We start from the raw sequence: 14,977 nt of genomic DNA on the forward strand, positions 1-14,977 counted from the left end.
CAGGTAATTGGCACACTTTGGCACCACATTTACAACTAGAGAAAACATAGAAATAAAGGAAAGAACAAAATCGTCTTTGGCCGCTTTCTTCTTTTCCTTCTTTAACCAGAGTCATTGCTCATGCAGATCACCATCGCACGACCGATCACGGAGGCCGACTACCGGCGCCGCAGCAGCGTGCTTCTGAACGGCGACCAGGGTGGCTCGGCGGCGGCCACGTTGTCCGTGGACCGGCGCAGCTGCCACGAGGTGCCGGTGTCGGTGACGCAGGCCGGCTCGCGCCTGTGCTGGGAGTACGAGACCGAGGACCACGACATCGGCTTCACCGTGGTGCGCGCCCAGGACGACCCGGCCGCCGAAGACGTGACCGTGCTGTCCTGGCAGCGCGAGGACTCACACCTCAAGCCGCGCGAGGGCAGCATCCTCTGTGAAGAGCCCGGAACCTGTATGTATTGAGAACCAAAGGGAAAAAATGGGGGTAGAGAAACAATGTAAGAACTGTAAACCAATCCAGAGAAAGAGAGATGCCTTAAGTGAATGCTGGAAATGTTAGCCTGGCTATTTGCCTGGCATGCTACTTCGTGTGCTGAGTGATGAGCATCATATACACACTGGTAAACACATAACAGCACATACATCCACACACACACACACATAGATTACACTGCTTACAAAGTTTCGTTAAGGCTCGTGGCCCGCAAGAACGTCAACAGCGCTTTCGTGGCGTGTAACGCAGAGGTGGTTCTTTGTCATGAGCCCATATGACGCAGTGCAACGCATGAGTCCTGTTGGAGGTGTAATGCCGCCTCCAGAGACTGTCTTTCTGATGCGTATCGCCTGCAGTCACACAGGACATGTTGCAGTTCTTCTGGAGCGTTACATCGAATGCGTAATGGCGAGTCAGAGCTTAACCTTACTGTGCCAGATAAGGCGAGGTTGCATCACATTGTAGGATTCGCCATCTTGTCGGTCCTGATTGCAGTGAGAGTTACAGCTGGACAAGTTAGTACCTCATCTAACCTAGCATAACCCTACCTAACCCAACCCGAATCCAACCCAACCTAACCTAACTTTACAAGAAAGGGAACAGCGCATTGAAGGGTGAGATTCACGACAGCTCTTGTCTTGTGTTCTTTCTTCTCTGTCCTGTTTCGGTCGCGATGCTCCTTTTCTTCTTAAATCCCATCCGCCTCTTATTTCTCTCTCTTATAGAAGCAGCCCCGATAGGCTCACGGGAATGTGACTCCATCTGCGATTGGCTGCAAATTCTAACGTGTCGGAATCACAACCCACTGTTGACAATTTCCATGTATACAATTAAATTAATACCTGAAAGTGAGGAAAGGTTAAGTTGGTTTTGCTTATACCTAGACCATAACATGTACTTGTCCCTTCAGTTTCCTACAGAAGAGACCAACCATGCCTTCACGCAGCTTGACGTTGTTTCGAGAAAGCACGTCATATGACATTGTTTTTCGTGGATGCAGAGAGTTGTGCAAGGTGAAGCCTCTTGCCTGAGCCACAAGCTCACTCCATGTGGTAAAGAAGAAAACGATGAAGAAGCCGCTACGCTTGTCAAACCTAATTTAATACCACATTAGACGTTAATGAATAAATGTGGCACATTTCCCTCTTTAGAGCTGTTCACGACGAATCAAAAAGAACCCCGACCAAGAATACAAAAGCATGTAGCGAGAAAACTAAAAGGACGTTTCGGATCCCACACGGGAGCTTTTTTCGGCGTTCTTGTTTATTCGTCCAACCTCTACCTCGAACCCTGAATTTCATAGCTCCCCATGCTTTTACGGTCTAAATCGTTTTTCTAAAAGCCTGCAGGTGAATCGATTCGTGTGTTTTTGATAACCTCCGTCCTGGTGTTGCCTTTCGCAGATGTGCTGAAGTTCGACAACACGTTCAGCGCCTACCGCAGCAAGAAGCTCACCTACACTGTACGAGTGGTACCGCCTACCATCAGCGAGAGAGAGGACGAGGCGTGACGTCACACGCCCGCTCTCCCTTTCCCGACAAGCTAGCTCCATGACAGCGGAGTCTGACCGCTCGTCACCGCAGAAGCCAACCGAATTCAAAACGACTCCAACGTGCACAAAAGCCAGCGCTGCCACAACTTAAATTGACACAAACGTTCGACTCAAGATGGCGAGCGCACCAGCCCCACGATAATAGTATGCCACTGGGCTTGAGACTCACCCCTCCGTCCCTTTTTTGCCTTCCAGCAAGGAAACTGAACGGCTAAATTGTCTACTGTTGCTACATTCACTGGAACAGGAGGCGTGTTAAGTCAGAAATGGCACAGAGTCAACAGCACAAAACTCTCATTAAATTTGTGCAACCGCACAACACTTCTTTTCCTTCACGTTCAGTCAGATTTTCGGCGAACGGTCTCCTGTCGGTCTGGAAGCGAACAGTGAGCACAATCACGATATCGCTGATTTTGTACTGCCACCTTGAGCTTGAAGTCTCAACCCTTTTTCAACTTTTTTTCGGCATTGCCATGTCATGCCTCGCTCAAAATAGTTCGAGATGGTGAATGGAAATAGCAATTAGTGTTTTGCTGAAGCTTCTAGCGTCGATAACACGACCGAAAGATATGAGATATGAGGCCCGCAGCATGGAGGTGTATTGGAAATCTGGTTACATTAGTGATTCATGTCGCCATCGTATATCTTTGAAAAAGGAGTTGCGTATGCTTGTGTAAGCGTCGCCCTTAGCAATCACACCCTTCATAAGTAATTATATGTATGCGTTAACGCTTTAAGTTTTAGTTAGGACCCTCAAGCAGAGTTGTGGCAAATCTCGTCATGCACCTCGACAGTATTAGTGAACTCTAATGAAATAGTGCGGCGGCACTGGTACACGGTGAACTACAAGGATCGCTCGACAGAAAGCTCGGACGCTTCATTTCGCGCGCCCGATTGCAATATTTCTGCTAATTGTGTATAAAGTGTTTGTTGTTGTATTTGCTGTTATGCACTTGCTTTTACATAATTATCCTGCCTAGGCAGGGGCAAATAAAACACCGCTTTGTTGGTTTCCTGTTCAGCTATGTGTGCCGTCTATCACTCCTTTAGGCGTTTGCAGTGAAACCCCGCCGACAGAGCACACGTGTTTACCCACAGAAGCAAGGTTTTACGGCAAGTTGCCGGTAACAGCAATTTTTTTTTTTTTGCCCGACATTCCGCCTTGCCACCAATCGAAAAGAAAGGAAGAACGCATGACATATGTTCCTCCTACATCATGCGACTTTACGAGATTGTAAACAAAGGCGCAATGTCACGATCTAATGGTACCGTTTGATAGGCCGGATATGGACATACAAAAATTATATAAGGGCCAATGGATGAATCCGAAGTTGTGCATGAATAGGAGATCTTCAAAAAGAAAATTCGATAATGCATTCATGAAGGCAGAGAATTCCCGTCTCTTTCACTCATCTCTTCAACAGTTTTGCGCCGCCAAAGCTATAAAGACCTCTTTTTCACGTAGTAGATTGCGCTTTGCGGCAGGTAGGTTATTTTTCTCCTAACCAGAACACGCGTTCTCGATAACAGGCCTCGACATGAAACTACTGCCCTTGTTTCACACATGACTGCAAGTTTGAGCGAGTGCTTCGCACCCCGGTGCTGTGCTTGGAAACAAGCACGTAAAACAAGAACGTTTGTAGTCATCGCATATTAACCGGCCGGCCTCTTGCGCTAAGAAGGTCAATACGGGGCTTTCGCGCTGAAGCTGCTTTCAAGATTGAAAACTTGCACGCTTCTCAAGGTCATAGGTGACGGTCGCTATTTGCCACTGGTCCATGTAAAGATAAGGTGGCACGTCGAGAGCACACCTGTATGCGTTGCTGTCGTATTAATTTAAACTCGCATATCACATTGCACATTTTGTGTACGTGCGCTCGTCTTGCGTAACCACCGCTGTTAGAACGCGTTGTCTATCGCGCCTCGCTGTTACAGAGCTGAGTTGTTTAAGTGTGTCGTACATGATTACATGAGTGCTTTAGCGTTACTGTGGCAAGGTCTCCGTTTACGCGTTTTTATACCCTACCACTGGATAGTGCACACCTTGTGGAGCGCGGAAGGTAACCTGTGATAAAAGCTGCAGAACTGTTTGTTTGTTCGTTTGTTTGTTTTCCATCTCTTTATATTTTCCTCACTGATGAGCAATGAAAATGTCGAAACTACAAGAGTGCGCACGCGACTATATGCCCAAGTTATTTGGATAACCGCACGCAAGCGCGGTCCTTCGGGGCTTTCTTGTATTGTTATTGTCCTTTAAAAACAATAACTTAAAATCCGACATCGCCATTAGAGAGAGGCAGTTGTTCGTTGGCCGTTTGTACATTGTACACTTCAGTATGTTGGTGCAATAAAACACGGGTCACGTTAGATTTCTGCTGTGTCGTGTTCTTATCTCTGTGCATCTGGGCGCCGCTCGTATGTTTTGCAAGACCAGTATAGAAATATAGTGGTCTTATCGATCACTGTTCTCTTCTGAGACTGTTGAACTCATCATCGCGTCAGTTTTCTGCGTGCTAATATTCAGAGCCACATTCTGCTGGGTTAGAAAAGTCAATGCTTCTGGCAGTGTGACTGAAATGCATCTATACATGATTGCATCTAGGAATCAATCAATCCTGTTGGCGTACCTGAAGTACTTCGTGCCCACGCCCAGCGGGCTAGGAAGTCGCGGCTGGCGTCGTGGCGGACTCGTCCGAAGAGACGAGCGCCTTGAGCGTGCGCACGAGGTCCTTGCACTTGAGCACCACTTCCTCCTGAACCAGCGTGAAGGACATGGCGATGATGGCCAGGCCGAAGACGAGGTAGAAGCAGCAGATGATGAGCTTCGCCTGTCCGCTGCCCGAGGTGGCGCCCTGTTCGAGCAGGTGCGAACCGGGCACGATGTCGCCGAACCCGATGGTGCTGAGCGTGATGAAGCTGAAGTAGGCGCCGTCCAGGAAGCTCCACTCCTCCCACACCGAGAACAGCGTGGCGCCGAAGCACACGTAGCCGCCCACCAGCAGAAGCACCAGGTACACCGGGATACGCTCCTGCGCCAGTGAAGAGCTAGACTCGTGTCTTCTCTCTTACTGCCCCATTTCTCTCTCAATGAGTAGGGTTGCAAACGGCAAAAGTCTTCTTAAGCTTCCTGGCTTTCCTCTCACCCTCTCTTTCTCTCTCTCTCCATTCGCACCTCCTACGGTAAAGCATAGCTCGGCAAACTCACTTACGAATTGACTCACTCAGAATCACTCAGACTTGGATCGGGCCGTGAGTCTGAGTCTGAGTGAGTCCTGTAGAGATAAATTTTAGTGAGCGGGTCCGTGTGAGTCCGTTTGAAGTAAATTTTGGTGGGTCCAAGCGAGCCCTAAGCGCCAAATATAGGTATTTCTTAAGTGAATCTGAGTGAGCTTAACTTTTTTATTGCCGACCTATGCAGTAGAGAAACGCACTCCAGTACCAAAGTGCTCTTTGATGTCAATTTTGATCCTCGACAGACGCACACGCGCTTTTTTAACTCAGTGTAGATAAGGACGAGTCAGTGTGTGCTGATTGCGGACCAGCTGATACTTATTGAAGTCGATGCGCACCAGCTTCGATCAATTTGTTCGTATCGTCCGTTTGCCCCGTTCTTTCACGATGTTTTTACACCTTTGACTCGATCGTCTTGTGGAGGAGCTCTACACGCGCGTAAGAGTTTGCACTCGCAGTATTTTGCTTAAGCTTGAGTCGGTGCACGTCGATCTTTTCGACCTATGTGTATACATAACGTTATACGGGAATGCTAGAACGTACGAATTACACCACTGACTTCCTTCAGTTTTATTGAATGAATTCAGTATCATATAAAGCGAGTCCGCCGCTATCGGCCGATAGATTCATGGTCATCATCACGAGTCTCTGTTTGAACTGACCGACCGAAGCCAGCTGCATGCCTTTGTGTGGTTTGCGAAACCACACTTAAGCTGTATTGAATGGCATCGTAAAATATTGTCCATCTCGCTTGCAGTTCCAACCACATAAATATGGACAAGTTTGACGAAGTAGACAATGAGGCAGGACAGAATTTCACGAAAATGTTTTCGCGCTGCATTTTCTGTTTATGGTATACGTTGCATTATACCCCGAAAGCAGCCTCAGTACTCGTCGAAGACGTTGAAGATATGGCTTGGCAAGCATTAGAACATTACGCGCTGAAGTGTGGTAAATCCGAGTGAATGAAACGCACCACTTTCGTTCGCATGCCTCGAAGAGGAATATAGTTTGGCGTTTTAAAAACTAAAAAAAAAAAAAAACGAGAGAAAATGGAGGCGACTCTAATCCTTGACGTAAGTGTCCGGTAGAGGCACTCGCACCTCGGCCTTCGTGTGCCCTGGTGCATTCCTTGATTTGACTTTGCGTTTACTCGCACTGCGAAAGCGGATCTCAAAGGCCAAGTACAAAGAACATGGCCTCCGAGATTAGCCGGCGGCGCGCTGCAGGTTATTCTCGGAGGCCATGACAACGAAACGAGAGCTGCTCCGCCAGGTGCCACGACCATCGCAGCTGCTCACAAGAACACCGTCTGATTTTTCAATGCAATCATTCAACTAAATTTCGTTAATTATGCTGAGAATTAATTGTTCCTTTTCTTAAGAAAACGTATGCTCTTATATCGTATGTATCCAATATAACTCCTAACTTGAACTAGAAGCATCGATTTCGTACCAGTTTTATTCTTTTCAGACACTCTTACGGAACATTCGGAAAACCGGAAGTAAGTGCCTGACCGGAAGTGCTTGAAAGAGAAATAACAGAGTCACATGTTGCTCGTGACACCAATAACCACTTCCCTCGTCAACGTTAGCTCACCTGTGACACAGGCGTAGATTCCTTGACGGGTCTCTTCGACGGGAGGTCATTCGCCGAAGAGGGAGACGCGGCCAGCTTCTCGGGACTTGGCGGAGGTGACAGCTCGGGCGGCCGTCCGCTCTTTTCGGTCAGCAGACCCGTGACGCTGCCGTTGTTGTCTCCCTTGGAAACGTTGTTGGCCACCGTCACCACGGCGTCGAGAACCTCGGAAGGTATCTGAGCTGGCGTCTTCGCTGTCGGCGACGCCTGAATCTGCGAAATGCGCGCGAACGCGGTTCGGTAAAAAGTGGTGCGATGAATGGAGAAACAGGGGAGATGGTGGCGGTCCCCTCCTCCTTTTCCTCCTCCTCACCGTCGCTTCCCTTCTCCCACCCCTTCCTATACTGTACTATACTATACTATACTATACTATACTATACTATACTATACTATACTATACTATACTATACTATACTATACTATACTATACTATGCATGGCTATATATGCTTCACCCTCTCGCCTCCTCCTTTCCCTCCCCTTCATCATGACTTCCCTTTTTCACCCGCTCGCTATAATACATTGTACAAGGCTATGCTATGTCTTACTCTCTCCCCTCCTCCTCACCCTTACTTGCTTTCCCTCCATCTTGCTACATTATACGAGGCAACGTTACTAGAACAAACTCAGTTTAAAAGCTCCGCCGGAGAGGCGGTCCGAGTGGCGGTCGTGAGAACTAGTGGCGCTGCAGTCACGTCTAGCTCCCGCGGCTGGCGCTTGTGATCGGCGCCGCCGATGTACGAGCACACGTGGGTTACAGCGTCGTCTGCGCTTTGTTAGCTCGTCATTTTTGCGACTGTTCTTGACCAGGCTTAGAGTCTTGTACGAAGACACGTGCATGATGTACGAAGCGTAACGAGGGCGAACAGATTCACAGTGCGGTATGCCGACTTGCTTTGCGCCGGGCTGCAAGAGCGGCTACCGCAACGACGACTCCGCTTCACGACACTTCTTCGGACCCGCAAAAGACCCTATGCCATTCAAGCTTTGCATCGCAAAGATAGAAAGCTTACTGCGAAATGCAAGGTCTGTGACGTTCATTTTGAGAGTGACGACATTGTAAAGCACTATCGTCGTGTCGTTGCGGGACAAGAAGTTTCGATCTCACGTGGAAAGTGGGAACTCGCGCCAGGTGCCGTGCCGCGCTTGTTCCCAGCACTTCCACCCCACATTTGAAAGCCAAAATGTTCGGTGTTTAGGTGCAACTCCCCCCCCCCCCCCCCCCCCCAAAACGCACGGCGTCCCGCGAAAGCCCAGTGCCCAATTTGGAGGAGCCGCCAGACATAGAACAGCAAACGAAAGGCAGGCGATTACCTATATACGCTACCAAGACTGAGTTGCATCACACTAACATTCGATCAGTTGTCAGCTGTCGCTATGCCTTCAAAGCAGTGGATTTTCGAGAGATTCTTCGACGAGGTATTGAACAAGATGTGCGGAATATTTTACACTCGCCGGCTTGGGAACGGGCTGCTCAGCGCAAAAATTTGACACGGTACACATAGAAAAGACGAGGACCAGCGCTGGTCCTCGTCTTTTCTATGTGTACCGTGTCAAATTTTTTGCGCTGAACAGTTTAATAATGGAATACCAACTAGCCCAATCCACACACTTTGCTTCGGGAACGGATACTTACTTGTGCAAAAGAATAATTGTAGTGACGAGCAGTATTAACTGCGTAGTGAACGGCTACAGCACGAAACGCAAACGGCTGTCGTAGAGGTGTAAAGTGCTGCGGGCATGGACCATCTGCTCGGTGAAGTTGAAAAACTGAAGTTGAATACTGACGACTCTTCTAGCGACAGAGTACGCGCGAATAATTGCTCGGTCCTCACATCACGGCCGATCTGTTCGAATTGTTTAAGGCACCGTAGAAGGATGCGACGTAGAAAGATGAGACACCGAAAATACAACTATCCGCTGAAATAACTGCTCAGAGACGACATCTATTCGATGTAATAGCACACTGAGATTTCATTTACCGAGTTCTCGTAAAATTTTCTGATTTTGGGTCAGTATCCCTTTAGCCGCCGCGAAAACGTGTCTTGTAAGCATTGCAAGGCATTGGTGATGTTTTTCGAGAAAGTTTTTTTTCAATAAATTGTACAAACATGAGTACTGTTTTTCTAGAACGTTTTTGTATCTCGAGTAAGTACGCTTCTTTGTACACTGTAAAGGCTTTTACAAACGTGTTGGGTTGTTCTTGGTCTAGATAAGACGGCAGCGGCTAAAATTGTGGTGGTAGTTATAAAAATTACTCTGAAAACCCTCATTCGCTTAGAAACTCCTATGCTTGGAAGTTAAGCGCTATGTAGACAGCTCAAATATTGTCACAGGGTCGTGACGTCGACGAAGGCAGCAGTCAGCAGGTCCGAGATGAAACTCTTTATTTGGCCGAACTTGTGGTCGGGAAACTGAAAGTCAAACTACAGCAATACACTGATAGCGGCGAACAGAGCGTCGACCGTCGATCAATTGACAAGCGGTCAAGCGCGTCGGCTTTTATACAGGCGCTATCGAACTTTCCAGCGATATCGCTGGTAGCGGCGTTATCTCTCGGCAAAGCTGGAACATTCGCGTGCAGCGCGTAATCTTTCCAAAACGATCTATTACAATCGCGAAGCTTCTCGAACACTGCTTCGCGGACAGCGTCGAGCGTTGATAACCCTCCTTGCTGGTCAAACCCGAATACATCAAAATAAAACAAGAAGTGGGCGTGGCAATATAGACCGAGCATCTATTCTTAGCCAATCAATGAACAACGCACGCGGGACAATGCATACAGACGACATTATGCATATCCACCTAACTAGTACAATAAGAAAGTTGCCGCGAGCAACTGCGCGGCGGACCGCAGCGTGATGCCGTGGCAGCAGACGACGCGCCGATAGTGGCGCAAGACGGGACTGCGGCGCCGCTAGTTCTCGCAACCGCCGTTCGGACCACCCTCCTCCGCTGGCGGAGGTACGGAGCTCTGAAACTGAGTTTGTTCTAGTAACGTTGGGTCAAACCCCAATACATCAAAATAAAACAAGTGGGCGTGGCAATATAGACCGAACATCGATTCTTAGCCAATCAATGAACAACGCACGCGGGCCAATGCATACAGACGATGTTATGCATATCCACCTAAGTATCCACCTAACTAGTACAAAAAGAAAGTTGCCGCGAGCAACTGCGCGGCGCACCGCAGCGTTATGCCGTGGCAGCAGACGACGCGCCGATAGTGGCGCAAGACGGAACTGCAGCGCCGCTAGTTCTCGCGACCGCCGTTCGGACCACCCTCCTCCGCTGGCGGAGATACGGAGCTTTGAAACTGAGTTTGTTCTAGTAACGTTGATACGAGGCTATGATATTCTCTACTAGCGTGCCTCGATAGCCGAGTGGCTATAGGACGCTCGATCGTGGGTACGCGGGTTAGAATCCCGCCTCGCCAACGGTTTTTTTTTTTTCGCCATAATTTCTCTTTCTTTCTTGCTCTCCCTCTCTCTTTCTCTTTTGCTTTCTCTTTCTCTGTACTCGTTCTCTCGCTCATTGGAGTTATTACTTCCCACACCGTACAAATCGGCGCACGTCTTTTAGGAGCGAAGCAGAAGATGACGAAGAGGACGAAGAGAGCACGTGCCGGTTCATAATGATGATAATTTCTTTTCGCGACTAACGAGGCTTAATCCGAGCTTAAACAGCGCCGCTGTTAAAGAAAAAGAATACGGGCAATGAAAACTTGTGTTTTTGTCTGTGTTGTGTATGCGTTCTCGTATATAGACTCCGACACATATTACGACACAGGCTCTATTAGAGTTCGATTCGCTTAATCAGTTAATTACAGCGTAAGCTGTTATGAGCTCACAAGAACAGCCAATTATGGTGGCGTAGTTGTCCCCCGCCGCCGCCTCCGGTGCCCTACAAGTTGCGAATAAAGGCGATGCTTCTAGGAAGCAGGCCTTCATCACGTTATCCGCGCGTGGTGTACTCGCAAGACAAAACCTCCACTGAGCACATGGCGATGGCCATTGTGGTCGGGTTTTAGCGAAGCGGCCACTCAGAGGCAGGGGCGTAGCCAGAAATTTTTTTCGGGGGGGGGGGGGGGGGGGTCAACCATACTTTATGTATGTCCGTGCGTGCGTTTGTATGTATGCGTGTATACATACGCAAGCAAAACTGAAAAATTTCGGGGGGGGGGGGTGAACTCCCCAACCCCCCCTTTGGCTACACCCCTGCTCAGAGGTACCTCGTAACAAGTAGTGGAGCCCTTGCCTTGTCGTGAAAATGAGGGCAAGCGAAGTTTGGCGGGAGCATTCCTGACGGTCCTTCCTTCCTTCCTTCCTTCCTTCCTTCCTTCCTTCCTTCCTTCCTTCCTTCCTTCCTTCCTTCCTTTCTTTCTTTCTTTCTTTCTTCCTTTCTTTCTTTCTTTCTTTCTTTCTTTCTGTCTATCGCATTGTACAATGCCCCCTACTAATTGTTTCTTTCAATTGCTACAGGCAACAACGACGGTCATGCGTTCGTATCCAGGACACAATAAAATGTGGAAAGATGAAATGACAAGTCGCCTCGATAAAATGTCAGATTGCCATATCAATAACGGCTGTTCGCCGACAAGCCCACGATCGTGAGAGCGTCAATTATTGGTAGGGCTCCGTGTTTTCGGTGTTTATTTTTCTTGAAAATCGGCGGGTGTTTATCGGAGCTTATATTTTTGGCGATATTTGGCGTTTATCGGAGTTTATCTCTCGTAAATCCCCAATTCTTCGAAATTCAGTGTTTTCTATTATTCTCAAAACCCAAAATCTTCGATCAATTCATCTCTTGAACTAAAACATCGAAACACAGAAAGCGCACGTTTTTTTTCTAGAAGGTTTGAATGTACAAAAACATATACGAACAAGCGAAATACTTGAACACAAAACACCTGCATTTGTGCGCGCGCGCGCGTGTGTGTGTGTGTGTGTGTGTGTGTGTGTGTGTGTGTGTGTGTGTGTGTGTGTGTGTGTGTGTGTGTGTGTGCGTGTGTGTGTGTGCGTGTGTGTGTGCGTGTGTGTGTGTGCGTGTGTGTGTGTGTGTGTGCGTGTGTGTGTGTGCGTGTGCGTGTGTGTGTGTGTGCGCGTGCGTGTGTGTGTGTGTGTGCGTGTGTGTGTGTGCGTGTGTGTGTGTGTGTGTGCGTGTGTGTGTTCGTGTGTGTGTGCGTGTGTGTGTGTGTGCGTGTGTGTGTGTTCGTGTGTGTGTGTGTGTGCGTGTGTGTGTGTGCGTGTGTGTGTGTGCGTGTGTGTGTGTGTGTGTGTGTGCGCGTGTGTGTGTGTGTGTGTGTGTGGTGTGTGTGTGTGTGTGTGTGTGTGTGTGTGTGTGTGTGTGTGTGTGTGTGTGTGCGTGTGTGTGCATTTGTGTGCTCAAAGCTTACTGTAAAACACGCAAGCATACTTTGCGAGGTTGTGAGTGATCGAAGCGAACTTCTTTCGATTGACGACTATCAGCTTCGAAAATGCCCTTTCAACGTTAGCGCTAGAGACAGGAAGCGCCAGAAGACGCAGCGCGCAGCGAGAAAGCATTGGCCACTTGACATTGTGAAGCCTCCAAAACGACAGGGGTTCAACAATGTTACATATTTCATAGCACTGATAGTTCGCAAAAACACTCAGGAGCTGGTTCATGTCGTTAGTTTCAAGAAGCACTAATTGAAAAATAGGCGCATAGGTTTGGAACGCACAGGGCAGCTCATGCTTCACATTTGTATTCACAAATTGAACACAGTACCAAAACGGTTCTTTGGTGTACTGGAGTTGATCGCACAGGTTCCTCTCAGATGTCTGTCTCCACTTTTCGGCGACAGCAGCGTAGTATCGTGAAAGTCTGCGACAGTCGTTAAGCGGTCAGTCTCGTCAAGGAGGTCCAACAGACTTGTGACATCTGATGCGAAGACCTCGGTTGGATCACGCCATTGGCTGATCAGTGCGTGCAAACGAACCCCCAGTATGAGATAAAACTTGGTGTGCCAGGGTACTCTCTGCCTCAAGTTCCTTAATGACTGAGAGTACGGCACACGAATTGGTCTTCAGAAACCTCATCTTAACGAACAAGTCGTGCACAGCTTCAGGCGATGAAATAAGACTCTTGAGCTTCTCACACTTCGTTCCCTTGGCTTCGTCGCTTCTGAAGAAAGAGAAAATGGCGCGCCAGTAGACCAAAATATCTTCTAGAGCTTCATAAAAAGAGAACCACCTCGACGGACGTACAGTTTTCAGCGACTTGATGGACATGCCCATGGCCAATCACACAATACCAAACTTACGCACACAAACTTACGGCGCAGCTCCCGCGACGACTTCAACAGGGCAGTAAAGTGCACCACAAAATCGTGAACTACGTTAAACGAGCTCGTCCTGATTCCATACAGAGCGTTGTTGAGTAGGTGGCACGGATCTTTGAAGTGGAGCGCCTTGAATTCGGGGTTGGAGAGTTGGAAGCCCTCGTGAAGCTTCTGCATGTAGGAAGCTGAGTCGGAGCACAATACAGCTACGCGCGGTAAACTTTAAATCGGTCAAACCAGAAGATGTATCAATGAGCGCTTAGAACTTGCCCTTTGGATAAAGAACGGAACCAGGTCATATTGGCCCTTGAAATCGGAGTTTATCGGATAAATCCGAATTGTCAAAAATTTTACCGGCGAATGTTTGTCGGATTTTTTCGGATAAAGCCGAAAACACGGATCCCTAATTATTGGACAACGGCGCACACAAGTGCGCATGCGATTGGCGCGCATATGAGGGCTGCATTTCTGTACGCTGTCCGGTGCCGGGTTTTTCGCGTACGACGCCGCCACCGAAATCTGTGAGTTTTAAAGAAGGTTCGCTCGAAAATGTTTGGATAAGGAGTGCTATGCACTCTATTGCGGAAGAGCGGTGAGCTGTCCCTAACGAACCAACCTAGGCCAACATACGGTTTTGTCATGGTGTGTTTACGGAAAGTAATGACGGCTTAGAGCAGGGGTCGGCAACCTGCGGCCCGCCGGGCAGTAATATGCTGCCCCGGCACGACGTCAGAACAACCCTCCGCCCCCGCCCTTCCTATCTGAAGTCCAACATGGTAGTTTTGACCTTAAATTTAGTCAGATAAGCACAAAGATCGCTTCCAGTTCACATTGTGCCCCATCTTCACACTTAGCCAGAAGGTTTTCACTTCCTCTGTTTGCATAGGTCCAAAAAAAGGGGGAAGAAACATTCTTTGTGCAAATACGAGAAGGACCTTCATCCAAGGAAAAGGGAAACTCGTATAAAATCACAGATACCTTCAAAGCGTAAGCGCTTCTCAAATTAGGGACTCTCAATCCCGTATATTTGCTTGTGTCTGAGGTGCAGAGAATGTATTCGATTTGAGTGCTAAGCCGTATGTGTTCCTCGAACTCATTCGATTCTAATGACATTATATATCGAGGGGTAGCGGCATATTACTACTCGTTGGAATTCGAATGACATTAAAAGGTTGTGTGACGTACTCTACGATAGGAGAACGATAAGCGATCCCGATGCACAAACTTATTCTCTATGTTTGAACACTTCACTGCACACAGGAGGACTTGACAGCAATTATGTAGGCGTTGCGTACCACTTAATTTGTTTCAGAAAGGTATACAAGTGACCTCCGTTGTAGCTCAAGCGCAGGGAGCAGTGATAATTATGCGGTTTCTGCAGTTTCGACAAAGACCAGCAAAAAGATTCCTTCTTATTATTTCCTCTCCCTTATCCCTATTTTCTTTTAAACAAAATAATGACAGTAATAATAAAATGGGTTTGTCTTCGCGATTGCGAGACAGTTACATGACACATCGCTCGTTTCGTCCATCCCCTCATCACGCACTTTTTATCCACTAGTACAATGTAGCTAAGGTGAAGTCCACTTAAAAAGCCCCTCACCAGGTCTGACCAATTTGAGCTGATGAGCGCAATGCACACACTCGGCGTTCACGATCACGTCTGCCAATTTGCAACGCTACGCGTCACGGAAATAGGTCGAGTTTCAAGCTGAACGCCGCTTTCACTTCGTCTCGTGGGCGCGCGCCCAAAGGAGGGGATGACGTAC

The 14,977-nt window shown here is 48.2% G+C and overlaps 2 protein-coding genes across 2 annotated transcripts in view; one reads left to right on the forward strand and one right to left on the reverse strand.

The window, feature by feature from the left end:
* LOC119390227 (SEC14-like protein 2) overlaps nucleotides 1-4,387 on the forward strand; it is a 70,391-nt gene extending 66,004 nt beyond the window's left edge. The window contains exons 11-12 of the mRNA XM_037657793.2: nucleotides 127-445; nucleotides 1,891-4,387. Of these exons, the coding sequence (XP_037513721.1) occupies nucleotides 127-445; nucleotides 1,891-1,997 (426 nt within the window). The 3' untranslated portion in view covers nucleotides 1,998-4,387. The remainder of the gene's footprint in view (nucleotides 1-126; nucleotides 446-1,890) is intronic.
* A 281-nt stretch (nucleotides 4,388-4,668) lies between these two features.
* LOC119390228 (TWiK family of potassium channels protein 7-like) overlaps nucleotides 4,669-14,977 on the reverse strand; it is an 86,941-nt gene continuing 76,632 nt past the window's right edge. Inside the window, exons 3-4 of the mRNA XM_037657795.2 lie at nucleotides 6,870-7,121; nucleotides 4,669-5,068 (exon numbers count right to left, since the gene is read on the reverse strand). Coding sequence (XP_037513723.2) covers nucleotides 4,697-5,068; nucleotides 6,870-7,121 — 624 coding nt within the window. The 3' untranslated portion in view covers nucleotides 4,669-4,696. The remainder of the gene's footprint in view (nucleotides 5,069-6,869; nucleotides 7,122-14,977) is intronic.

This window comes from Rhipicephalus sanguineus, chromosome 4 (assembly GCF_013339695.2).
Source record: "Rhipicephalus sanguineus isolate Rsan-2018 chromosome 4, BIME_Rsan_1.4, whole genome shotgun sequence".
NCBI lineage: Eukaryota > Metazoa > Arthropoda > Arachnida > Ixodida > Ixodidae > Rhipicephalus > Rhipicephalus sanguineus.